General features: G+C 44.1%; 2 protein-coding genes across 10 annotated transcripts in view; one reads left to right on the top strand and one right to left on the bottom strand.

Moving 5' to 3' along the window:
• IFT122 (intraflagellar transport 122) overlaps nt 1–16,464 on the bottom strand; it is a 50,082-nt gene extending 33,618 nt beyond the window's left edge. The window contains exons 1-10 of one of the 5 annotated variants that reach the window (XM_077821823.1): nt 16,393–16,461; nt 13,324–13,390; nt 11,782–11,866; nt 11,167–11,245; nt 10,061–10,137; nt 9,454–9,520; nt 5,892–6,038; nt 4,493–4,660; nt 3,010–3,085; nt 2,233–2,424 (exon numbers count right to left, since the gene is read on the bottom strand). In XM_077821823.1, coding sequence (XP_077677949.1) covers nt 2,233–2,424; nt 3,010–3,085; nt 4,493–4,660; nt 5,892–6,004 — 549 coding nt within the window. In that variant the 5' untranslated portion in view covers nt 6,005–6,038; nt 9,454–9,520; nt 10,061–10,137; ... (2 more) ...; nt 13,324–13,390; nt 16,393–16,461. Of the gene's footprint in view, nt 1–2,232; nt 2,425–3,009; nt 3,086–4,492; nt 4,661–5,891; nt 6,039–9,453; nt 9,521–10,060; nt 10,138–11,166; nt 11,246–11,781; nt 11,867–13,323; nt 13,391–14,882; nt 14,951–16,392 lie in introns of those variants that run through there. The other 4 variants (XM_077821824.1, XR_013346647.1, XM_077821821.1 and 1 more) reach the window with 4 other exon arrangements.
• A 63-nt stretch (nt 16,465–16,527) lies between these two features.
• MBD4 (methyl-CpG binding domain 4, DNA glycosylase) lies at nt 16,528–25,151 on the top strand. 5 transcript variants are annotated; one of them, XM_077821826.1, is made up of 8 exons: nt 16,528–16,693; nt 18,490–18,750; nt 19,338–20,227; nt 20,940–21,014; nt 21,819–21,953; nt 22,274–22,423; nt 22,945–23,048; nt 24,867–25,151. In XM_077821826.1, exons 1-8 carry the CDS (start codon nt 16,599–16,601, stop codon nt 24,942–24,944), a joined length of 1,788 nt encoding a protein of 595 aa, XP_077677952.1. In that variant the 5' UTR covers nt 16,528–16,598; the 3' UTR covers nt 24,945–25,151. The 5 variants fall into 5 exon arrangements, with proteins under 5 accessions (XP_077677952.1, XP_077677953.1, XP_077677951.1 ...); XM_077821827.1 differs by having other exon boundaries at nt 16,662–16,793; nt 20,943–21,014; XM_077821825.1 differs by having other exon boundaries at nt 16,662–16,793.
• Nucleotides 25,152–26,161: the final 1,010 nt, after the last annotated feature.

Genomic DNA, 26,161 nt, shown 5'->3' with positions numbered 1-26,161 from the left:
TTTCACTGCATATTTAACAAAACGTGAAGAAGGTACCAATGTGAGATTTCTAAAGATAGCTACAGCACTCAACCCAAGGTTTAAGCACCTGAAGTGCCTTCCACAATCTGAGAGGGATGAGGTGTGGAGCATGCTTTCAGAAGTCTTAAAAGAGCAACACTCTGATGGGGAAACTACAGAACCCAAACCACCAAAAAAGAAAATCAACCTGCTGGTGGCATCTGACTCAGATGATGAAAATGAACATGTACAGGTCCACACTGCTTTGGATCATTATCGAGCAGAACCCATCATCAGCATGGATGCATGTCCTCTGGAATGCTGGCTGAAGCATGAAGGGACATACGAATCTTTACCATATCTGGCATGTAAATATCTTGTGACACCAGCTACAACAGTGCCATGTGAATGCCTGTTCTCACTTTCAGGTGACACTGAAACAAGAAGCATGTAGCATTATCTCCTGCAAATGTAAACAAACTAGTCTGTCTGAGCGACTGGCTGAACAAGAAGTAGGACTGAGTGGACTTGTAGGCACTAAAGTTTTACATTGCTTTATTTGTGAATGCAGAGGTTTTCTGTACATAATTCTACGTTTGTAAGTTCAACTTCCATGTTAAAAAGAGACTGAACTACAGTACTTGTAATGGGGGAATAGAAAAATACTATTGCTTTTGTGTTTTACAGTGCCAATATATTTATTTTTGATTACAAATAAAGTGAGCACTGTACACTTTGTATTCTGTGTTGTAATTGAAATCAATATATTTGAAAATTTTTAAATAAATGGTACTCTGATTAACAATCCGATTAATTTTATGATGAATCACAATTCATTTTTTTAATCGCTTGACAGCCCTAATAAAAATGCATGACATTTAAATGAACGCTAAATCCCTTACATTACATTCACCAAAACAGCATACTGACTTTAGCCCTGATCCTGCTCACACTGTATTCAGTGGCAAAACTTCCATCGACTTAATGATCCAGGATGAAATCCTATATGATCACGAATAAGGTTAAGTTTTTGTCATGGATATTTTTACGAAAAGTCACGGACAGGCCATGGGCAATAATGAAAAATTCACGGAAACCTGTGATCTGTCCTTGACTTTTACTAAAAATACCCACGACAAAATGGGTAGTCTGGGGACCTGGGGGGGGGGGGGGTGAGGGGGAGACTGAGAGCTCCAGGGTCCCCTTCGACTGGCAGCTTCAAGCTGTGGGAGTCCCCCCTGCCTCCCGTGGGGGCCAGGAGCTCTAGGGATTCCCCTCTGCCACCCGTGCCAGTTGGAAGTTGCAGATCCCCCTGCTGCCTGGAGTGGTCAGGAGCAGCGGGGATTCCTCCTGCCATTGGGTCCCCCCCTGCCTTCTGCGGCCACCAGGAGCAACAGGGATTCCCCCTTGCCTCTGGGTCCTCCCTGATGCCTGCAGTGGATGGGAGCAGCGAGGATCCCTCCTGCTGCTGGTGGGGAGCAGTGGTCCCCTTGCTGCCTGTGGAGGCAGAGAGCAATGGGGGTCCCCTGCCGCCTATGGTGGCCCAGAGTCGAGGCTGAAAGCTGCAGGGCTCCCCCTGCCTCCGCAGGGGGCACTGCAGCTCCCAGCCGGCACTGGCTGGAGTACGGAGGTCTTTGGAAGTCATAGATTCCATTACTTCAGTGATCTCCATGACTAAATCACAGCCTTAAATCATGGGACACTTACTTTTTTTTTTTTTTTTAAAAATCACCACTCTCGGCCTACTGATTTCAAAAGGAGTTCTGCCACTGACAGATTAGAGTATATATTGCCCCAAAAGGTTCTCCACACATTCTCCACAAGGCTCATTAGTAGAAATTCTGAACGAGGGACAGCCTACTTGCACATCTACTTCCAGTTATCCTATTGCACAGCCTCTACAGTCACCCTATTTCATATATATCATCAAAATTATTTTTAAATAAATCAGCTACCATTTTAAAAATAAAATGTAGTAAATGTCTTATGTAGGCCACTAAGCTTTATCCCCATTTATCACCTTCTTGTAGCCCAGGATACATTTCTCCATGACTATTTTTAACTTCAATGGGAGTTGAATGTACGTACTCAGCAACATCTAAAAATTAGGCCACTTGTATTTAGCTGCCTCAGTAAGGATTTGAGTAAATTTAGGTACTCAAGTTTGAAAACTGTGGTCCTACCATATGTATCTAAGATCTAAGAGAAAAGCGATAAAATGTCCCCTCTTACCACATAATTGGAGTCTGGTTTAACTTTACATGTCCACACCCAGCTGCTCTGATCCCCTATGGTACCGAGACGCACTCCATCCTTCGTGTAGAGAGATACTTGCTTATCTGAGCCTCCCATTAATATATATTCTCCTTTGGAAAAATAGCTAATACAGCAGGGGTCAAAATTCAGCACCCTGTCCTTCCCAATCTACAAGACACAATATAGAGATCAAAGAAAATGGTCATTTCATGTTTTCTGAGTCATGAAAAGTAGTTGGAAACTAGCAAGAGGATCTCCCCAGTGTACAGGGATCCTCAGGTGCCAAAGTTCTATCATACAGGCTCCTATGATACCACCACCCCTTCAGCTAGTGGCAAAGACTTTCCTACATCCAGCAACAGCTGACAGTTGTAATAGCCCTCAGAAGCTGCTCTAAATTGCAACTGAGAACCAGCCTAGCCCCACACAGGTCTGCTCAGAATCAGGGTGATTTATAAAACATTAATGAGTCTCCTTCTCCTGAACTGTACCAAGGACTCCAAAGCCGCAGCTCAGGATCTGGGCCAGTAAACTGTCACAAATGTCTGCAAAACTAGAAGTGACAGGAAGTGTCTCTGCTGGGTTGGGAGACGCTGGAGCTGGAAAAGAGGATGGTCAAAAGCTTAGAGTAATTACCCTCATAAAACAGTAGTATACAAGACACAATGTATATACAGAATATGATCAAAAATATTCAGCTCCTCCTGAGGGTAAATACGAATGCACTTTCCAAAGCATTAAGCTTCAACTTACCTGTTTGCCACTGAGCTGAAAAAAGGAAAGCCTTTGACCCCAGTCTGCTACAGCTAAGATGTCATTGTGTTCATCTCTAATATGTAGAAGAAACAGACAATTAAGACATGCAGTGCGCGGCAGTGATTTCTGTATAAAACTCATAAAAGCTACAGACAAAAAATAAGCAGGATGTCAAACTACATTTAGCAAATAATGATTTTTTTAAAAAAGGCACAAAAATTGAAAGAAAAGCAAACATATCCACCCTAACTAGAATATTACTGAACTTTTTTTGTAGCCAGACAACAGACAGCTTCGGGGGGGGTGGGGACACGGGACGACACAGAAGAGAGTCCACCATTTCCTCCCAACACATCACTATGCCATGGACTGTTTGCCTCCAAAGACTTAATACATCATTTCATGTACTTCCACTGCAATTATGATCAGCCAAGGCTGATTAGCTAAGAGTCCCTGGACTTAAATATCTGTGGCCATATTCTGATCTCAGCTACAGTGGTGTAAATCCAAAGTCAATGGGCCTGAGTGGAGATGCACCTGATTTACATGAATATAATCAAGAACAAAATTTTGTCCTTGGAAGCTGGTAGCAGAGCATTCTCTGAGAAGGGCCTCCACCCTGGATTTGGTAGTGTCCTTTAATGGATAGAGCCCTGGACTCAAACTCAGGAAACCTGGGTTCTATTCCCATCTCTGCAACAGGCCTGCTGGGTGACCTTGAGCAAGTCACTTCTCTGTGTCTTAGTTTCCCCATCTGTAAAATGGGGGTGATATTCCTTTGTAAAGTCCTTTGAGATCTACTGATGAACAGTACTATATAAAACAGCTAGGTATTATTATTACTGCTGGTCTGAGAGTTTGTTCATCTTAGGACACCACACAAAGACCATCACTCCTCCCATTCCTTTGCCTGAGGGAGAGCAAAGATGATATTTAAGATTGGTAGGGAGCAGGGATGGGCTGTAAGTAAATTTTTTATTATGGTTTAAAAATTGTGGGACTAAATTCACTGCTGGCACACAAAAAAAAGATGCAGCTCCATCTAGTCAACAGAAACCCACCCACACACACACCAGCACTGAATTTGGCCTTATGGATTTTGGGGTTCTTTGAGTTTTGATTATTTGTTTTGACTTGTTAATTACATACACTTAGTTTTTATAATCTATAAAATGCGTTCAGCTATCTGAAGAAACTGCTGCACAAACCTGACACTAAGAATAAAAAAGAAATCAGTCTCATAAAAGATCCTGCTCAGTATTACTACTGTTGCAATTGGCAGTCTCATCAGAATCTCTGGGCTCTAGAGACTGAGATATCTTCTCATTCCTAGAGGTGTTTCCTTCAGATAAGGGCTGAAGTTCATTGGTAGAAGACAGAGAGGAGAAATAAATAATTACATATATAAACTGGGACATAAATGTAAATGTCTACGTTGTCTATAGAACAGTAAATTTTATTCCCTTGAAGTTTCACTCACGAGCTGGTGTCCCTAGGGCTCTCCTCTTCCTCATGTTCTTCTTCCTCTGTCTCACTACCCTGACTACTGCACGTGCTGGACTTCAAAACTGGTATTTCCTCTAAGTAGTTGTGGACTGACTCCTCCTCTTCCTCACTTGCTCTATGATTCCAGAAATTCTCCCACCTACTGTAATATTAATTGTTCATTCACATTCCCTATAACTACAGTGAAACTATCATTTCAAAATCTATTATTCTAAGAAACTTCACTGCATAAAAATACACAAATGAAAAACCACGCCATCTTTCCTGGTATCCAAGCTGATTTTGCACCCAGTTTTTCCACTTATCAAAAAAGACAATAAAGTACAATTGCTATATATAGCCATCAAAGAGATGCACCCACCATTAATGTGTTCCAGCATCTCAATTAGTGTGATCAAAACAGTGCAACTCTATAATTAAAAAAAAAACAGGCAGCCTGGTAGGAGGCAGCTGATGTCTAGAAATAGGTGTACCTTGTTCCACAGGAATCTCAGTTTATCCCAGATACAAGTCTCAGGGAGATGGGGCACTTGATCTTAAAACTCAAGTTGCCAACTATCCATCTTAGTCAAAATGCACTCCATTTTGAACTGCAGATAGCAGTGAGAAAACCAAAGGGGAAAAAAAGATAAAAATCTGCACCAATGAAGTTTGTGAAACCCCTTCTGGGTCAGTCAAGAGATGGGGCAAAGCCTTCTTCAAGCAGAAGTAACATACATGGATTTTGATGTGTCACTGAGGGACTCCTATAACAAAGGCAAAGTGAAGGAAGAGTAGGATTGGGAGAAAAAATGGACCTAATCCTCATCTCATTTACACCAGTCTAAATTCAGAGTAACTCCATTTTCTTCTACGGAGTAACTCCAGATTTTTACAGATGTGAAAAGCTAGTCACCAGTGACAAGCCTCAGGACTCTGAGGGCTTGTCTACACTACCAGCCAGATCTACAGCCAGCGATCAATCCAGCGGGGGTCGATTTATCTTGTCCACCTCAACGAGAAGCGCAAGGGGAATCAACAGGAGAGCTTTCAGAGTAGCAACCGTGTTAGTCTGTATTCGCAAAAAGAAAAGGAGTACTTGTGGCACCTTAGAGACTAACAAATTTATTTGAGCATAAGCTTTCGTGAGTGTCTCCCGTTGACACACCACGGTAATTAGATCCAAGTATGTTGACTTCAGCTACGTTATTCACGTAGCTGAAGTTACGTAACTTAGATTGATCCCACCCCATAGTGTAGACCAGCCCTAAGTAAAATGCAGAAGAAACCCACTTAAGGAAGAAGCATAATGGCCTGGCCATGCTGTGATGTCAGGAATCAATAAAACAAAGATTATCTGTTCAGCACAAAAGGGATGGACTTAAGAGGTTTACCTTGATGGATTCCAGCAAATTGACGATACTGGAGATAAAGAGCCGCCTGGACGTTCTATTTTGACTTTCTCTTCACCATTTTTATTCCTTATGCTGACAATGCCATTGAACATCCCCAAAGCGAGGTATTGGCCATCATTTGTCCAGCTGATAATGAAAAGAAAAAGCAGCATGCCATAGAGGAAACTACTAAAAGTACAGTATACTGAACCAGCGGATGATAGTTTAGAATGTGTCTCTACGTAAGGAGAAAGAGTACTTGAATTTAGCCATTTACCCTGCAGCACTGTATAGTCACATTCATATTTATAGCAGGAACATGCAATCTAGGGAGAAACTCTTTGTTACACCTAGGTGAAAAATAAATGCAAGAATAAAGAGAAAAAAGAGATATCAGCTGCTAACACATGATGGAAAGTTACATCTACATTATTTGTGAAGATTGTGTGCCCACATACCACACCATTGTATAATCTTCATTCAGAATAGTGATCACATAGAAGAGACAATAGTGATGTTTAGCATACAGAGCACTGGACTGGAACTCAGGAGACCTGTGTTCTACTCCCAGCTCCACTACTGGCCTCTTACGTGACGTTGAGTAAGTCACTTCAATGCTCTGTGTCTCAGTTTCCCCATCAGTAAAATTGAAAAAATGATATCTCCTTTGTAAAGTGCTTTGAGATCTACTGATGAAAAGCACTACCTAAGTGGTAGGTATTATTTTATTATTTCCCCTGACTTTACCAGTTGAGTGTATCCTTTTGCCCCCAGATCAAATACATCACTTCCTTAAAACTGACAATGATGCTGCCTCTGCAGGTAGAACAGTTACCAGTTTGCCAATTGCCCTCCATCTACCCTTTCAAATGCTTCCTTAAAACACATTATCATCAATCCTTCCTATCTCTTTCTCCTCACCTTCCCTTACTTGAACTGTAGTGCATCGTTTCTCAAACTGGGGTCCATGGACCCACTGATCAACTCCGCCCCTCCCCTCCCAGCACCTCCTGCATGCTAAAATTCCGGCAGCGCAGCAGGGCTAAGGCAGGCTCCCTGCCTGCCCTGGCTCCGCGCTGCTCCTGGAAGCGGCCAGAGCATTCCTGCGGCCCCCTGGGGGGAGCAGGGGGTCTCCATGTGCTGCCCCCGGCTCAAGAGCCGACTCCACAGCTCCCATTGGCCAGAAACTATGGCCAATGGGAGCTGCAGGGGCAGTGCCTGCGGGGGCAGCAGAGACACACCCCCACACCTAGGAGCCGCTGCCAGACGGATGTGACAGTCGCTTTCGGAAGCTGCCAGAGGTAAGTGCCACCCAGCCGGAGCCTGCACCCCTCACCCCTGCCTGCATCCCAACCCTCTGCCCCAGCCCAGGGCCTGAACCCTGCATCCCAACTCCCTCCCAGACCCCACACCCCTTCCTGCACCCAAACTCCCTCCCAGAGCCTGCTACCCCTCCTGCACCCCAACCCCCTGCCCTAGACTGGTGACAAGGAGAGACAGCAAGTGACAGAGGGAGTGGGGATGGAGTGAGAAGGGGGCAGGGACTCAGAGAAGGGGACGAGGCAAGGGCTGAGCAGGGGGGCTTCGGGGTTCCTGAAAAATTTTAAATCAAAATGGGGGTCCTTGGGTTGCTAAAGTTTGAGAACCACTGCTGTAGTGCATGGTCTTGTTTGAGACTGCAAGCTTTTGGAGGAGATATGTCAAACCATGTGTATATTTATAAATTTTCATGCTTTACAGTGCTATATATTACTACTCCTAAGGGAATTATGTGCCAAAAAATTAAAAAGTCTGTGTCAAAAAAATACAAATTCTGCACACAATATTTTAAAATTCTGCAAAATTTTATCAATAAATAATTGTAGAGGCTCCAGCATGGAAGTAGGGAGCACAGGCAACTGGCTGAACGAAGGTGGGAGATCACCCTGCTGCACCTCCAAGCCCTGGGACACAAACTTGGCTGTGAGGCTGCGCCCAACCCTGACACAGTGCAAGAGCTGGGCCTGCCCCAGAAACACCCCCGGGCCCTGCCCCACCATGCCAGGCACACCAGATGTGGGCAGGCAGGCTCAGCTCAGCAGGATCCAAATCTGGACAGGTTTAACATGGGGGGATCCAGGTGTGGGGTGAGAGGGTCCTGTGTGGGGCAATATCGGTGGCGGTGGCTCAGTGGGGGATCCAGGTGTGTGGGGATCTGGATACATGGTGGCTCGCTGGGGAGTTCCGCGTGCAGGGACAATGGAATTCTGCAAGGTGGTACAGGTGAAGGTGGGTTGGGGTTCAGCTGGTTGGAGCTCAGTGGGGTGGGGGTCCGAGTGTGTGGGGCTCATCAGAGTGGACAGGGCTCATCAGGGTTGGGGTTCGAGTGCAGAGGGTACAGTAGAGGCTGGTCTGGGTGCAGGATGGGGGATTCTGGAGGCAGGGGGTGAGGCTCAGTGGGAGGGTTCTCCATGCGAGGTTCTGGGTATGGGGGAGTCCGGATGCATGAGGGCTGGGTGGATGGGGAGCATCTCCCATACACTGATCCCTCCCCCCAGCGGCTGAGGAGCAATGGGGGCAGGAAGCAGGGGGAAAGAGGGCAGTGCAGAGCTTCCTGCAGCCAGGGGAGGTTTCTGTGGGTGGGTCTGACCCAGCCCGGCCTGGCCCTAGCTGCTCCTTGAAGAGGAAGTACCATCCTCCCCCACCCCCAGCCAAGCCCAGCCAGCACTAGCAGTTGAGCCCAGCACAGGGAAGGAGCCACTGGCTAGGGCATCCCCAACTCTCCTCCCCCACGCAGTGATTTGTCTCTTTGCCGGCTGCTCTGGGTGCCCAAAATGACATGCGCTGCTGGGGAGGGGTGCGTTGCTGCTCTTGTGGCTTCCCTTTGCTTCCCCATCAGAAAGTCATTTTTCTGCAGGGAAGCAAAGAAATATGCAGGGTACATGAATTCTGTGTGCATGCAGTGGCACAGAATTCCCCTAGGACTATGTATAAGTGTTTTTGTATTATTAATATAAAGTTAACTTATAAGCATCAAATATCAGAATTGGGCTTTATCATCATCTGGTTGCCCCACACACCACAAAAAAGTCTAATTTTTTTATATATCTATATATAATCTTTCACCTGAGGATCACAAAGTACTCTACAAATATTAATAAGTCTCAGCAGCACCTCCAGGAGGTTATTACTGTATCAATGGATAAAGAAAGGAACAGAAAGTTTAACTGACTTGCTCAAGATCACACTGCTTGTCATTGCAAGTCAGAAACAATACAATTAAAAAAAAAGGTACACTGCACACATACTCTTCCCCCCAGGAAGAGGATGAGAGAAAGAACAAACAGTATGTAACAGATGCTGCTTATTGTACCAGTGAAAGGTGCTCAGATACTATAGTGATGAGGATGGCGTGATATAGGAACCTTTGGTTCTGCTGTAATCTGTTCTATAAACTCCCAGTTCATGCCCCTAATCATAGCTTCTGCATAAATTTAATGACATATACTTCTCTTTATTGTCATATTTTTATTCATAAAGGGAAAAAACAAACTGAATGACACATCTAGTGCTTCAAACTTACCTACAGCAGGTGATTTTACTGCTTGATTTATGTTTGGAGACTGACTTCTGCTCAGGAGACCACAAGCCTTAAAAACAAAACAAAACAGCCCCCAAGAAACCGACTAAGTTCATCATTACAAGCAGCATTCAGATTAGGAAAAAAAAGGGAAGCTGATTTTAAAGGGGCCAAGATTTTACTCAGTGTTGGGAAAGGTCAATGTTTTGAACAGGTGCTGTTTATTCACATATGGAAGGAGTGGGGAATAAACATCTAAATATAAAAACTACAATGAAATATTTCTTAAAGTGGGGCAAAAAAAATAGTACTATTGAAAAATCATATCACCATAAGATAACACACCTGAAGGCACTGGAGTTCATAACCCTTTTCCAACTGAGGGGCAGTGATTTTAAAAGTAAAATATTAAATTATGCTAAACAAGGTATTTTCTAAATTTTCATTTGTATACTCCATAGTGGAGGAGTAACATTTTATTTCTCCATTTCTTCGTCACAGAAAAGAAAAAAACTGTACCTATACATTACTGGCTTACTAATGTTTAATTCTCTCATTTTAATAATGTTTACTGGCTCAATGAAAAACATCAAAGAGGAAGAAGACATACCAAAATCACTGGAGGAGCAGGATGCCAGTTGGTGAGTAACAGGATTGTATGAAACACACTGTATAGAATCATTATGCCTAGAACAAAGTAATCATCACGTTTCAAACAAATCTTTTGTTTTAAATGCCACATTTTCTATCTTTTATAACAAGATATCTTAAAGCCAAGCTTAGAGGACAAATATTGCATAAAAACAGATCAAAGTTACACTATGTCAAATTAACATGTAATTAAACTAAGTTAAAAATAAACTTTTTTTAAATTAAGCAGTCTCTAAATGGAGGTTTCATCAGATTTCATCAAGAACTGGCTGCATTGCTATGAGGGCATAGGTGGATATTGGTTTGGGAAGTACTGTGAAAGAAATAAATGTTATTAGCCAAATTTTTCCATAATATGTATGCGCGCATCTCTCTCAATGACTTCAACAAGAATCATTCAAACTTATCAAAAAGCAGAATTTGGATTTGAAGATGTAAGATACCAACAATTACATATCTATATTTCTTAATGACTTGTGGAACACTGGTATTAATCTAATGAAAAACCCCAAGAGAATTCCGTATGCACACAAATAAAGCAGGGCAGAAAAAGATGGAACTTCTTGGTGGAGGCAAGTACTAGCAACCACCTTTGGATTGGGCTTCAAATAAAACTATTCTAATTTGGCTTATTTTACAAGACCAGGCTCATGTCTTGGACATGCAGTACACATAACTCCTGTTGAGACAAAGGCAGAATATGGCTCCCCAACACTCTCCTGACACTCCTCTGCTCTTCTTGAACTCCTGCAGCCTCTTAACACAGTGAGAGAGGCTCTCTGGTGCTCCTTCAGCCCTGCAATGTCTTCACAAGAGTAACACCAATGCTTTATCTAGCCCTCCCACTGCTCCCTCATTCTCTTAACTGCTTTCCTAACCCTCTCAAATATCTTTCTGTATCTTGACTGCTCTCCTCCCTCATTTCTCCTCTCTCTACTAGATTCTTCTCTGACCCTAGTTCACATTCCTTCAACTCTCCTAGCATCACTCACTTATATTAACAGCAGAAGTCCATAACCAAAGTATGTATTTAAAGGAAGCAATGAAGTGAATGGGTTCACTTACGTGTATTTCAGAATTCCTTCTAACTTTGAAGTCCAAATTATTACACTTTTGTCAGCAGAGCCAGATGCAAAACGCTTGCCTAGGGATTAATAATATTTTAAAACAAAACATCCACACATTTAATCATCACGTTTACTCCAAAAAACACTCATCTTAGCAAAATAATAAAAAGGAAGTACTTTGTAGATGTCTGAGCGCTACAGGATCGTGTAAGTATGGGTCCAGGCCTGCTAGTGACTCCATATGGTTGCACTTCTGCACCCACATGAAATACTACTGACTTCAATGGAATGCTGTACAGGTAGACCTCTGCTTTCACACAGAGCCCCACTAAAGTTCATGGGGTACATGGGTCTCTATTCGTAGTATCAACTGCAGGATTGCGGCCTATGTTTTTAATATCCAGAGAACAGTACTTTCTTCTGCAGCTAATATTTGTAAAGTGCTTTGAGACCCTGAGATAAAAGGCAGTGTTTAAATGCAAAGTATTATTATTAAAACTACCTTAACATTCCTAATTTTAAATTTACAACAAGAAAGGGATGAGGCCAATTACCATGCTTTCTACAAACTAACAAAAAGACGGAAGCTAAGAAGCCCAAAGGTGTCACCTACCGTCTTTAGCATAAGCCACACAGTACACTGTGTCCTTGTGACCTTTCAAGGGCTGAATTAAGGTTCCATCAGATGTATCATACACCTGTATCAATAAAAGGAAAGTGTAAAGACCCCAATCCCTCAACAAGCTCCATGGGGACTAGAATAATTAGAACTAAACAAGATTTGAGGCAAAATAAGTGTTTGTAAACTTTGCTTATTTAACAAGACTTTGTACAAAGTCAATGTCACTATTTCTCATGGATAGTTCGTTAGTTTCCCCTATTTAAGTCCACACAGCAAAAGGAGATAATTGTTTTTTTAAAAACAGGAAAATGCAATTATATGACAAAATTTGGCAGGGAGATTTTGAAACAGGTGTAGTACGTGAAACTACTTTTAACTTGTCTTTTAAAAATGACTACAGTTCAAATTGATGGCATCCTTTTAAAATACTAGAACATACTTGCCTCTTTCTATGCACTGAGAAGCAGGCATTACATGTAAGGACAATCATTTATATGAAAGTCGTTCAATTCATATGCTGTTTTCAGATACCCACTTGGCCTGCCTGTTTCAAAACCACCCATTCCCTCCCTATGTCAAAAACTATCTTTTTAAACTGTAGAAAAAGTCACATGAAAAAGCCCCCATTAAAGAGATTAGTAAGAAATTTTCAAAGACCCCAAAAATATTGCTACAGTTTATATAATGTTCCACAGCTATATTTTGGGGTCTTTTAAAATATATACAGTAACTCCTCACTTAATGTTGTAGTTATGTTCCTGAAAAATGCAACTTTAAGTGAAACGATGTTAAGCGAATCCAATTTCCCCATAAGAATGAATGTAAATGGGGGGGTTAGGTTCCAGGGAATTTTTTGTTTTTGCCATACAGTACAGTACTATAGTTGGGAGGTGCCCCCACCTTACCCCCCGTCCCCCGCCCACACACACACAGCCCACTGGCACTGGAGACGCTGAGGCAGGCAAGGAGACTGAAGGTGCTGTACGCAAGAAGCACGTTGTGCAGCAGCAGCTTCCCCTACTGTGCAAGCACCAGGGGCGGGGGGCTCAACCCTCGGCCCACCCACTCCACCCTTTCCCCCAAGCCCCCACCCTTAACCCACTTCTTCCCTCCCTCCCTCCTCCCCCTTTACTCCGCACACCAGGTCCTCGCTCCTCCCCCCTGCCTCCTGCCTGTGGCACGCAGGCTCCCCCTCCCTCCCCTGCCTCCTGAAGTCTACAGGACAGCTGACTGCCATGGGCAGGAGGCAGGGGAGGGAGGGGGAAGGTGCTGATCCACGGGGTCTGCCGGCGGGCCGGAGGTGCTGGGGGGCACGTAGGGGAGCTGATGGGAGGCTACAGCTGTGGAGAAAGCAGACAGTCAAATGACGTTATAGCGAAGCATTGGACAACTTTAAATGAAGCATGTCCTGTAACTGAGCAGGGACGTAAGATCGAAACAACGTTAAGCAAGAGGACGTTAAGTGGGGAGTTACTGTATTATTATTGTTAGATTCAGGTGGTATGGTGTGGAGAGGAGTAAACAATCTCCTACCAGCAATCTGTTTCCTGCTGCAATTATCAGCTGAGTTCCATCAGGTTTAAAGGCAAGATCATATATACTGGACAGTGAGACAAAAAGGGAAAATTAAGGACAGAACACTAAATATTACAATAAATACCCAGAAAACACACTTTCTATTTCCAACCTTGTTTAAATGCCATTAAAAAAGGAGTAAAGATTTAATTTAATAGAATTTATTACACACCTCAGAACATATCTAACTTAGGGGAAAATTCTAGAAGTCAAACAGCTTTATGATGCTTTCCCCACATGCAACAAGGAGTTCTCCAAACCAGACCACCATCCTGCAATTGGCTTTGTCCAGGCACAGAAGTATGCTTACACAGATCCAACTGTAGGACCAGGTCACTAACCTGCAACTGCACCCTCGTAGACAGACACTTGTGATCATGCATATGCAGTTGCAAGATCTGGGCCATTAAAATAGGGAAGACCTTGTGTTATTCAGACTTTACTATTGACATCATATTACCTATAGTTTATGAGAACCAACTATATACAAGCTACAGTACGCATTTTGTTGGTTATATGGAAATAAAAACAGATTCTTGTTCAGTGATGAAGAAACAATCAAAATAGAAAGGTGGCCCCATATTTAACCTTGCTGTCACTTGGTGTTGGGAGGGATAGGGGCTGGAGAGGTGGAATAAATGATCTGTATTTATTCCTCAGTGAAGTTTTCCTGAGATATACAGTTGGTTTCCAGGAGGACAATCCTACCATAGCACAGTTTAGTACAACACAATGACACAGAACTTCAAAAAGTTGCTAGGTGGAAGGGCATTTTCTTCCAAAGCACTTCCTACCACTTATATATACTGCACTGGAGAAATTAACCACTTATTGGTTTAGCAAAGCTACCCTTTACCCTCCCTATGGAGAAGTCTGGGCAAGCACACTGAAAGCACTCTTAGAAAAAAAGTGTGGAGTGATCTTTAACGTGCACACAGAGCAAAAAGAACCACAGTTTGGAAAATCACCCACAGAGTAAACTACCTGGAATTCAATTTATCTATTTTCTTTAAATGAAGGGGTAAAATTGCATCCTCCCACCCTTCACATCCCTACCCCTCAGGAACACACAACTCGGAATTCTGGGAACTCTGGGAACTCTGTATATTCCATACTTAATGCTTAATTTACTAAACCATCCCCATTGGACTCATATTTGATGTTTCTTCCATGTCTCCCATTGACATTAGTAACCACGGTTATAAACCACAGGCTGCTGCTCTCCTGGCCCCAATAAGAACCCATGAGACCTTACTGGTTCATAGAGATTGTGAGGTTTTAAATTGATAAGAAATTTACTATTAAATAAAAACGGATCAGATTATCAGCATAGCCATCCTGCAGTGACCCTCACCCTAAACCCTCCCCTGGGGCAAATCAAAAAATAGGTCCCTGCCATCCCCCCTCACATTCCTTATTAGGCCATGAGCTCCCCAGGGCAGGGGCCACATCTTTCCATTTGCCCCATAAAGTGCCCAATGTGCTTTGGGATGCTGTGAAAATACTCAGCCTCTTACCATTGTTCGGCCTTATCCCTCCAGGTCAGTGCAGCCCTCATTCCTCCCTCTCCTACTAACACCCCGTCCCTCACCGCCGGCCCTGCCCTCTCTCCCCAGCACCCCCTCCCTCGCCGCCGGCCCTGCCCTCTCTCCCCAGCACCCCCTTCCTCGCCGCCGGCCCTGCCCTCTCTCCCCAGCACCCCCTCCCTCACCGCCGGCCCTGCCCTCTCTCCCCAGCACCCCGTCCCTCGCCGCCGGCCCTGCCCTCTCTCCCCAGCACCCCGTCCCTCGCCGCCGGCCCTGCCCTCTCTCCCCAGCACCCCGTCCCTCGCCGCCGGCCCTGCCCTCTCTCCCCAGCACCCCGTCCCTCGCCGCCGGCCCTGCCCTCTCTCCCCAGCACCCCGTCCCTCGCCGCCGGCCCTGCCCTCTCTCCCCAGCACCCCCTCCCTCGACGCCCGCCCTGCCCTCTCTCCCCAGCACCCCGTCCCTCACCGCCGGCCCTGCCCTCTCTCCCCAGCACCCCCTTCCTCACCGCCGGCCCTGCCCTCTCTCCCCAGCACCCCGTCCCTCGCCGCCCGCCCTGCCCTCTCTCCCCAGCACCCCGTCCCTCGCCGCCGGCCCTGCCCTCTCTCCCCAGCACCCCGTCCCTCGACGCCCGCCCTGCCCTCTCTCCCCAGCACCCCGTCCCTCACCGCCGGCCCTGCCCTCTCTCCCCAGCACCCCGTCCCTCGCCGCCCGCCCTGCCCTCTCTCCCCAGCACCCCCTTCCTCGCCGCCGGCCCTGCCCTCTCTCCCCAGCACCCCCTCCCTCACCGCCGGCCCTGCCCTCTCTCCCCAGCACCCCGTCCCTCGCCGCCCGCCCTGCCCTCTCTCCCCAGCACCCCGTCCCTCGCCGCCCGCCCTGCCCTCTCTCCCCAGCACCCCGTCCCTCGCCGCCGGCCCTGCCCTCTCTCCCCAGCACCCCGTCCCTCGCCGCCCGCCCTGCCCTCTCTCCCCAGCACCCCCTTCCTCGCCGCCGGCCCTGCCCTCTCTCCACAGCACCCCGTCCCTCGCCGCCCGCCCTGCCCTCTCTCCCCAGCACCCCCTTCCTCACCGCCGGCCCTGCCCTCTCTCCCCAGCACCCCGTCCCTCGCCGCCCGCCCTGCCCTCTCTCCCCAGCACCCCCTCCCTCACCGCCGGCCCTGCCCTCTCTCCCCAGCACCCCGTCCCTCACGCCGGCCCTGCCCTCTCTCCCCAGCACCCCGTCCCTCACGCCGGCCCTGCCCTCTCTCCCCAGCACCCCGTCCCTCGACGCCGGCCCTGTCCCGTCTACCCCTAACTACCGCTTCATCCCCTCAGCGTGCCGCGCCGTGCCCCGCCTGTGTGTGCCCGTGTTCCTGCCTGCCTGCCGCCCTCTCTCAGCCCCCTCTGCTGTCTCGCGGCACCGCTGGCGGTGCCCTGCCTCTCCCCCTTCCCTGGCTGCTGTTTGTTTATTTACACAAGATTAAACCTCCCCCAACCTTCCCCAGGCAACGCGCATGCGCACTAACCCCAAAGCCCTTTGCTTGGAATCAACCGGCACGACGCGAGGAGGTGGAAAGGGAAAGGACAGAGACGCAAACGTTGAACCAGGATTGCGCATGCGCCAAGAACGCTGCGTCCCATAGGCACTGCGCTTGCGCGAGGGGGGAAGTACTGCGCAAGCGTGGAGCTCTCTGCGGGACTGTGCCTGGAATACGCATGCGCAAGAGACGGAATGGGTCTGTGTCGGGACTGTTCTCGCGGGAGAACTTCTGCGCGCCCTTGGCGGGATCGTATATTGGCGAGAAGCTCTGCGGGGGCGTGCGCTAGGTATGCATTTGCGCAGTGCGGGCAGGAATGATATACCTGCACGTGACATGGGAGGTGCTTCAGCTATGGCGGCTCCGGAAGTACGCGGGCAAGAGGGCAGGTAAAGTTACTATAGCAACAGGAGGTCCAGAGACCTTTCAGAAGGGCTAGGCCGCGGTCTGTTCCCTCAGATTGGTCCTTCTCCATAACGTGGGCTCCTGCAGCATGGTGCGGTGACGCCACAGGGAGGTTATGTCACAGAGCGTGGTGCGGTGATGTCATAGGGCGTGATGATGTCACATGCTGGTGACGTCGCAGGGCATGGTGCGGTATGTGAAACCCAGTACTGCATGGGTATGTCGGTCGCTGTGGGCCCTGTTTAGTGCCCTGCCAGCTTGGCTCTTGGGATGTTGTCTGCTGGCCACAAAGTCTCTACTAGAGAGCGCCACTGAACTGGAACTGCTCAGCTATGTGTCATATGCTCTATGGTGCTGCACTCTGGGAGAGTCTCATTTAGCTTGAATCCGGGGGCCTGGAACAAGAGGATCTGAGTTATATCCCTGCTGCCACTGATGACTGTTGGGCTGGGTTTCAGCTGGCTGAGGGCCCTGGACTAGGGTTGGGACAGGTATAAGGTTCTGAGACCTACCGCTGTGGAGTCGTTTTCTGCGATGTTGCACCGATTTAGCAATCATAACACTTAAGTGGCCCCAGACATATAAACAACTTTATGATTAAACCAAGATACAGATTCACAAAAGCAGCTTCATTACTCCCCTTCTGGGGTGGGTGAACCGCCTCAGTCTTTTCAAAGCTCCGTCACCGTCCTTCTTGCACAAGGCTCCACTGGCGCACTCCCCAGTTAAGGGGGTTGAGGAGTTGGTGTTAAGCAATGTGAGGCACTCCTTCCCCCTCAGTCCATGTGAGAAGAACACACATTTAATATAGTCAGATAGTAACGTGTAGGGTTTTCAACTCTTAGATATAAAAAACTGGTCATTTGCCGTCCCTGCTCCCCTCAGCAAAAAGGGTCCTACTCCAGACTCTAGCTAATTATTACTAATATGTTTTAGATAACAATTTACACAAACGTGTATTTTTGTGTTGTTTTATCATTTTTCTTACCTTATCCTAATATGGTGCCACAGTCCAGACAACTGGGGTGGTGAATTGTAGAGCACTCTAACATGTCCTTTCCTCCCTGCCCTGCACGTTAAACTGACAAGGCACTACAGTACAAAAATCAGCTAGGGCAGTTCAAAACCTGCCAGGTGGCAGCCCTAGTAATGTATATGTTACGGTATATTACTTATCTATGTGGGCTCTAATTAAGGTGGCCATTTATGTTTCAAAGAAATAAAGAACATGAAAAATGCACTTGGAAGCTTATTTTTAAAGGCTAACATTCTACTGTGGTTCGTTTATGGCACATGATTATATACAATACAAAGTCACACATATGTATTCCAGACTATGATCTTCAGTATGGTTATTGCTGAAATACAGGACAAAGCATTCCTCATGTTAACTTGAAGTCCAATATGTAAAACATAGTATAGATTGCAAATATTTGTGTTCCACATGGGAGAGAGGCTGATCATGCTGTTTCCATAGCTCTCCCAGCATCTAGTGTCCCGGTGAAGAAGAGGCAAAGTCTCACACAGAACAGTGCACAAATATTTCCAACAGGCCAGCTAATACCTTCATTATTTTCAGTTAATTTTTTTTTCCAAATCTCTGCAGCTCTTGAAATATTATAGTTATGAATAGTTCCAGACAGATCTATTTCTATCATTTTGTTTTACATTTACTTTCAGTGACAAAAGTAACATGCAAATTGGAAAGAAAACAAAAAAAGAGGGGAAAGAATTAGTGACAGAGACAAGAGAATATTTTGGTCTACAGATTGAAGGTACTGAGACCGTAGCAGAAAACACACTCCAGTGCAAAGAAGATGCAGCTGCTGTGTCAGAAGTGGCTTCTAGATGTCTCAAAAACATTCCAGATGGATGGGAGAAGATCATAAAGCAACGACAGTCAGGCAAAACTGCAGGGAAATATGATGTTTATTTCATCAGGTAATATTTGATGCAAATCTTGAAATTAAAGCTGTATAATAAGTAAAAGCAGTGTATGTCACATAGACTTATTCTGCTGGTTGCTTAGTGAAGAGTAAGTGTTGCAGAGCCTAGGAGTCAAGTGTCCTTGTTCTGTTCCAGTCCTCGCCCAGACTTATTCTGGGACTGATCCAAAACCCACTGAAGTCAATAGACTCCTGTTGATTTCAGGAGCCTTTGAATCTGACTTAGGGCAAGTCATTTAACTTCTTGGTACTTCATACTAATATTATGGAAATCTGTAAATAAAAATATTTACATGTCTCATAAGGGTAGCATGAGGCTGTAAAATACTTTAATATACTTAAATGAAAGTATAAAGTATTATTACTTGTAAATTATTCTTTGTATGAACATTTTTGATAGAAGGCTTGTCTAAAAGATATTCAGCGTTTAAAAAAAATATTGAGAGATTATTTTTTGGAAAATGCAGGTAACATTTTTGGCTTTTTTTTTTTTCCAGAAATGTAAGGTGCAGTTTTGTTTGTTTTAAGAGCAAGGATTGGAAACTATAACCATTGATCATTTAACTTTCTTTCATTTCATAGTCCTCAAGGAGCAAAGTTAAGATCCAAATGTGCACTTGTGGCATATTTTAGTAAAAATGGAGAAACTGTTCTTAAACCAGAAGATTTTGACTTTACTGCTCCTGTTCAGAGCAAAACTCGATCAAGAGCCAAAGGATTCGGTGCAGAAGCTGTGGGACTAAGATTACAGAATAAAGAATGTAACAGTAAAGCACAAGATCTTAGCGTGCAAAGTAGTAAAGAAGAACTTAAAGTTGTGGAGCTGCAGACCAGTAATGAACAGCTGGAAAACATTTCCATCCATCTGCAGGGCAGGGAGGACTTGGTCATTAAAGACATTAAGCCAAAGGACTGTTGCATAAAGGTCAAAGAAAAAGGAGCAGTTGGAAGAAGGGCTCAAATTAAGAAAGCTAGAAAGGGCTCAGAAAAGAGGAATTCAGATCACAGCCAAAATAAAAGGCAGAGAAAAGCATCATGTAATAAACAAGAGGCTGAGGGCAGCCAAATCAAAAAATTCCGGCGAAAGAAAGATGTTTGTGTTTCTGATAGAGGCAGAATAGACAATCAAAACTTAAACCCCACAGATACTGGAAAAGCAAACACACTCTCAAAGGATGAAATAATGACTTCAGAATCACAATCAGAGATGCATCTTGGACCAGTAACTGCTGTCTCAGAAACAGAGTCAAGAACCATGGGAGAGTTAGGATGTGCAGAGAAGAGTTCTTATGATGTAGCTGCTGTGAAATCTGACAAGAATATTGCAGAAAGACAAGGATTGAGTGCATTTGCGAATGAGAAGGATTGGGTAAATTCGGGTAACCAGGATTTCAAACCTGGCACTGAAACAGACATTAGCATTTCACAGCCTTGTGACAAGAAAAGCTTTACATCAGTGAAAATGCTGCAAGGTATATACATTTCAGAGCAGAGCACTGTTCTAAAATTCCATCAGGGATACTTCCAAACCAAGTACAAAAAAGGAGTGTTTGTTTCAGGCCTGCCTACTCCGTGACTGGGTATGGTTAGAACTTTCTAAATCTGCTTGCCTGGAGTCTGTCTAATCTGTTTATCATATTTACCATACAGAGCATCAGATATTGTAGTAACTAAAGGCTGTGAACCAACCAGTTCAAGCCAAGGAAGTAGATTTATTCACATTTAGAAATTACACCATCACTTTCTCTGATTTAATGTAACAATGATCACTATTCTCCAAATGTCAATTAACTTCTTAAATTACTGCAAAAGTGGCCAGGTTTTGATTCAAGAAATACAACTAACCTTGTTTAATTTAATTCTGAGGTTAGTATAATAGTTCATTGATTCTGCCCTCAATTATACCTGTGCAGCATCTGTTGACTCACTGAGATATGACTACTTTTGTTAAGGGTTTGTCATTTGAAGATTTTTTTTTTTAACAGATTCTGAAATATTGATAGATATCAGAGTGGAACTAATTCTCATTTACATACAGTAGTGCCAATAAAAGTTCTTGTTCCCACCCCAAGATAAAGAGGAAATTGATTCATGAAAAGTTTAAAAAAAAAATCTGTTTTCCATTTCACATTCATTTCCTTTTAATTTTAATAGCGATAATTCCAGGTATTTTTTTCTTTTTAGAAGATTATATCCCAAGAACACAAGTAGAGAGAAGGAAAACCAGTCCATATTTTTCTAGTAAATACAGTAAAGAAGGTATAGTATTCTCTGTGGGAAAGAAAGCTGTGTTTTGGGGGGATTGGAAGGTTTAAGAGATTAGTAATGGGGGTATGGAGCCTTTCACTTTTATATCAGTAGCTCAGATCCAGACCTGGTCATTACTAATCTGAGAGGTACCACCATTGTGGCCTACGTGAGAGGATTTTTGTTGTCTCATTTTAAACCTAGCAGACAGGTGTCCGTATTGCACAAACCACCATCACATTTTGCATTAACTGGCATTCTTGGTGACTGTCTCAGCAGAGAAGTTGCAGATTGAATGGGCTCTGAGACTGAGCTACCTTTTTACCCATTAAGGCTGTTACTCTGTATCAGAAGTGAAGCCCACACATCTGCTGCCTGCTCTGTACTTAGTTGATGCTAAGGGAATTTATGGTAGCTGTAAGGCCCCTTCTCCCCAGCGAACAGCCCCAGTTACAGGGAACCTCTGGATGCAGATGATCTCTACATCCAGATGCCAAGCTAGTTCTGTACTACCTCCAGAGTGACCCTGGGTGCAGGAGACATTCTGGGGATGGAATGAGGGTGAGTATGGTTTGAGCAGACCTTTGCCCTCGCAATTCTGCACCCATAGAAATATAGGTGCAAATTAGGGCAACCCACAGGGCTAGGCTAGCCTGCAGTGTCATAACACAGGAGTAATAAACTCTCTACCCTCTCTCCGTGCGTTAGTGGGAGCGTGGGGAGTGAGTCTGCTCCAATGTCTCTTAAAAGAATGGGGGAGGGAGAAATCAACCTTTTACTGCTCAGTAAAGTTTCCCATATTTTCTTTGTGTGTAGCTCCAAGCCCACCAAGAAGGAAGGCCTTCAGGAAATGGACTCCTCCTCGGTCTCCATTTAATTTGGTCCAGGAAACGCTCTTTCATGATCCATGGAAGCTCCTCATTGCAACCATATTTCTCAATAAGACCTCAGGTAAATAGGTATATGATATGATCTGAAGCTTAACCTCTACATACCAATTTCACAGTCTGAGTTGCATCGGCTTATGTAAATGCTGAGTTTGGGTCTGATGTGGTTGTTAGGGATTGATGAAAGATCAGGGCCTTAGCTACTAAGTTTTTCATTACAATATTGAAAGGATTCAATAATACTATCTAAGGTATATTAGTATAAACAACTTTAAATAATTTGCATCTTCCTCATCAACAACATTCAGAATGCACACTTCGGATAGTCACAGAGAGGAAGTTACTATGTAGCCTTTCTGTTCACAACATATTATCTCTGCCTAGGTAAGATGGCAATACCTGTGCTCTGGGAGTTTCTGGAGAAATATCCTTCCCCTGAGGTAGCAAGAACTGCAGACTGGAAAGAAATGTCAGAGTTGCTTAAACCTCTTGGCCTCTACGAACTCAGAGCGAAGACCATTATCAAATTTTCAGGTAGTTTCTTTTGAACATGTCTGCGTAGAGCAGTCTAAACTGATGTCAGTAAGAAAGTGGCATTATAAACCCCAGCTCTGTGATTTTCCTTCAATGTTCCAAAGATAGAACAACATGTGTAATGGAGGAGCAGGCCCTTGGTTTGAGATGACTATCAGAATTAAAAACTTCATTAGTATCAACAAGGTTGATATGTTTTGCAATGAGATACTGCAGTATTTTCTGTATTTTAATGTTTAAAATACAGACATTACTGTGTAGATTTTGCTATGTAGTCATTTAAAGCTGTCTTCCACAGTGAGGGTTGCTTAGAAATCATTCCTTTTTCACCTCTTACTAATGTAATACATTTAGTTAAAATTATAGAGTTTAAAAGAGTCTAAACTGGGGATTTGGATGTTTTAATTTAAAAATGGGATTTTTCCAGTTCTACAGTGAGTTACCAATGTTTTCTTGTAATATTTTCTGAGGCACATTTCTCTACATGTTAACCTGGTGAAGTATGGGGTTATATTCTCTAGATGAGTATCTGACCAAGCAATGGAGGTATCCTATTGAGCTGCATGGGATTGGAAAGTATGGCAATGATTCATACAGAATCTTCTGTGTCAATGAATGGAAGGAGGTAAGTGACGCTGTCATTCTCTAAGGGCCAGATCCAATGCTTATTGAACGCACTGGGTTCCATTGACTTAGTTAGACCTTGGATCAAGCCTTATATAATCATGTGGATTAAAAATAAAATAGAGTAGAAATCATCTGTCAACTTTAATTAAGAAGTGTTCATAGACTGAATTGTTTATGGGCCTGATCCTGCAAGTCCATATTGATGTGAATAGCCCCAAGAGCTAGTCCTACAATTGTGCCTGGGTGTGCAAGGAGGCACCTAAAGGCTAATGATAGCTGTCTCAGTTCAGGGCACCCAGTTGTCTCAGTGGTCCAGCAAGGGCACGTACTACTCAGGCTTCCAGCTTCCCAGCCATTACCTGTCATAGATGGAGACCTGCGTCTTTCTCTCTCTTTTGACCAGATTATTTCCAGGCTGTACAGTTCCTTCCCTTTTACTGTGTTATTGCCAGCAGAGGCAGGCTGCTCAAGCACACCTGCTTCCTTCTTCAGGGAGTATCTGACCAAGCAGATTGATAACAGAGTGTTTGTCAATATAAATAAATTGGTTAGTCTCTAAGGTGCCACAAGTACTCCTTTTCTGTTTGTCAATAGTTATAAGTTACCACACAGTTCTATGCAAGCTTATTTTTTCTTAAACTAAAAGCACTGTAGAGAAAACATTAAAAACAATACAAGAACCTACATGCACGCTAATAGGCTTACCATAGACCATGCCAACACTAATATAGGCTCTGGCTGGAGCAGACCTTCCAAACCCCATCATCGCAGCTTCAGCTCAAAGAGCACACGGTCATGTAGGGCCTCAGTAGGCCAAGTCCTTCCAATCCTCTGAGGATTGGGGCCCTTCACGGACTAGAAGTCCTGTCCTTTTGCTGGATCAGGAAGAAGGCTGTGAGCCAGTTTATAAACAGGATATTTATCTAGAAACACTTTGTCTGTTTCATCCATGGAAAATCAAGTTTGAATTAGTATATGTATACTTCTCCCAGGGGATTCAGGGCTGGATTTATACCTTACACACCCGTAGGCACAGCATCTTCAGCGGCCCCCCTGCCTACAGCTGACCTTTTGTGTTGCACACAGTTTTAGAGAGGTTAGGCTCCCCTGGAACACGGGTGCCCCTAGCTATGTGCCTAATTGGAAATCCGGCCCTTTGGGTGATGATGAAGGAAATACATTAGCATCTTCCTCCTACAAGAGAAGGTACATACATTTTAATTTTTAATGGACTCCAAAAGGTATTAAGTCTTATTCAGTAAAGTTTAGCTTAATTCCATAAAGTTTGTCCAGGATATTACAAGATGTTGTCAGTCTGACACAAGTCACCCCCTTCAGTTTCCTTTTACGTTTCTTGGATCGGTTGTGAGATTTTTTTTTCCCCATCTTGATATTGGTAGTGGTCTTTGTGATGTGTCAGGGTACCTCCTATTTTATTCGTCTGCAAGAGCATAGCATCTGCTCTGACTTGCCTCTCCTCCCTCTACTGCAACCCAAAATCCTCACTAGGCTCTTCTCTTGTTTACAGATGGTTGCAAACAGCAGCTGTACTCCATTTAGCAAGGTTATTGTGTGACTTGCCTTCTCAGTTGATCCAAGTGGTGCTTCATGCATGATTAGTACTTACTCCCGCATTTCAAGAACATGCATGCTTAGATCTTTTATGTATCAGCATGCTGAAATACCCCTAAACTATAAAGTAGGCTCCGAGCTGGGGGTGGAGATATTCCAGGCAGATGTTTCAGTACTGCAAGAGATTTTTATAGAAGACATTTTTATTAAAAACATTAGTTCTGATGCCTTCCTTCTCTTTCAGGTACATCCACAAGATCACAAGTTAAATACATACCAAGCATGGCTCTGGGAAAACCATGAAAAAATGAGTCTTAATTGAAAGATGCAGATATGTTTTTATATAACTTCACTTTTTGGTACTTAACACCTTGCTCTTGGCTATATGTACAGATGAAATGGAAACATCCTATATTCTCTTTACACATTTTTAGTTCTGATCATTGAGTGCTTAATTCCAATATTTGATTGTGTTTAACATGTTTTCAAACCCACATAATCATTGTAATTAAAAGCTGATAAACATTGATATTTTAAAATAAATTTTGATAAGTTTTTTATTTATTTTTGATAAGTTAAGTATTTTAATTCGTTAGTGCTGCAAACACTAAAGTGATATCATACTTTCACCTAACTAACTAATACCATGCTACCTTACCATAGAAATCCAAGTGTTATTAATTATTTATTTTGCCACATAAGTATTGCTTCTGACCTATCTAGTGATGGGACAGAAACATCCAACTCCTTTTTTTTGGCTACTTGTGAGTAATCAAGTCAAAGGATCCCAGAAGAGAAGAGGGCAGGTCCTTAGAACCCTTAAACTCCCATTGCTAACTTTGCAAGCTAAGGGCCTGATCCTGCAGCAGCTACAAGTTTAGGGTCTAATCCGATGTTCACTGGAGTTAAAGGAAAGATTTAATGGATTTTGGATCAGTCCACTTCTGCTTTACTACTGAATAACGTCATTGACTGTAACCGGGCTATTCATGGTAGTATGCACTAGGCTTGGTGTTAGGTTTGCAAGATCAGCCCCTAACTGCTAACTTTTAAAGAGCTTCCTGCAGCTGACTTGTGACTATCACCAGTTTTGTATTCATGCTGAGCAGGACTTTGACACCTTGTACATTCTTACAGCCCTGCTAACTACTCTTCCTTTGATAATTTTTTTTGTTTTTACTGCTCACTAGCGATTAACTCTATAGACTAGTTTTCATCATTTCTTGCTATCATCCAGAAAGGTAGTGCCTTTCTTTTAGCATACTGTGGGCCTGATCCTGCAGAAATCAGATCACTAACTAACTCTGGCTGAAGTTAAACACTTCACAAAATCAGGTCCAGAACAGGACTTCAGTGGGGCCTAACCTAGTGGGATATTGATTAATGGGCCTTATTTTTAAATATGATTTTTTTAACACCTGAGCTGCTGTAAAATCCTTGTTTCTGAATTTATATTTGCCATATTTAAAGGAGTCAAACAGGTCCTAAAGATGAATCTATAATTACAAAAGTATGTACACAACATGTAAAGGTTGGTGC

The sequence above is a fragment of the Eretmochelys imbricata genome, chromosome 7 (assembly GCF_965152235.1).
Source record: "Eretmochelys imbricata isolate rEreImb1 chromosome 7, rEreImb1.hap1, whole genome shotgun sequence".
Classification (NCBI taxonomy): Eukaryota; Metazoa; Chordata; order Testudines; family Cheloniidae; genus Eretmochelys; species Eretmochelys imbricata.
This window is presented reverse-complemented; position numbering and strand designations above follow the sequence as displayed.

Excerpts from the sequence above, each read along its gene's own strand:
- MBD4 (XM_077821825.1), top strand. The coding sequence starts at position 16,696 with ATGCATTTGCGCAGTGCGGGCAGGAATGATATACCTGCACGTGACATG. Across the intron at positions 21,015-21,818 it reads TAGTAAATACAGTAAAGAAG|CTCCAAGCCCACCAAGAAGG; the intron begins GTATAGTATTCT and ends CTTTGTGTGTAG. Across the intron at positions 21,954-22,273 it reads ATTTCTCAATAAGACCTCAG|GTAAGATGGCAATACCTGTG; the intron begins GTAAATAGGTAT and ends ATCTCTGCCTAG.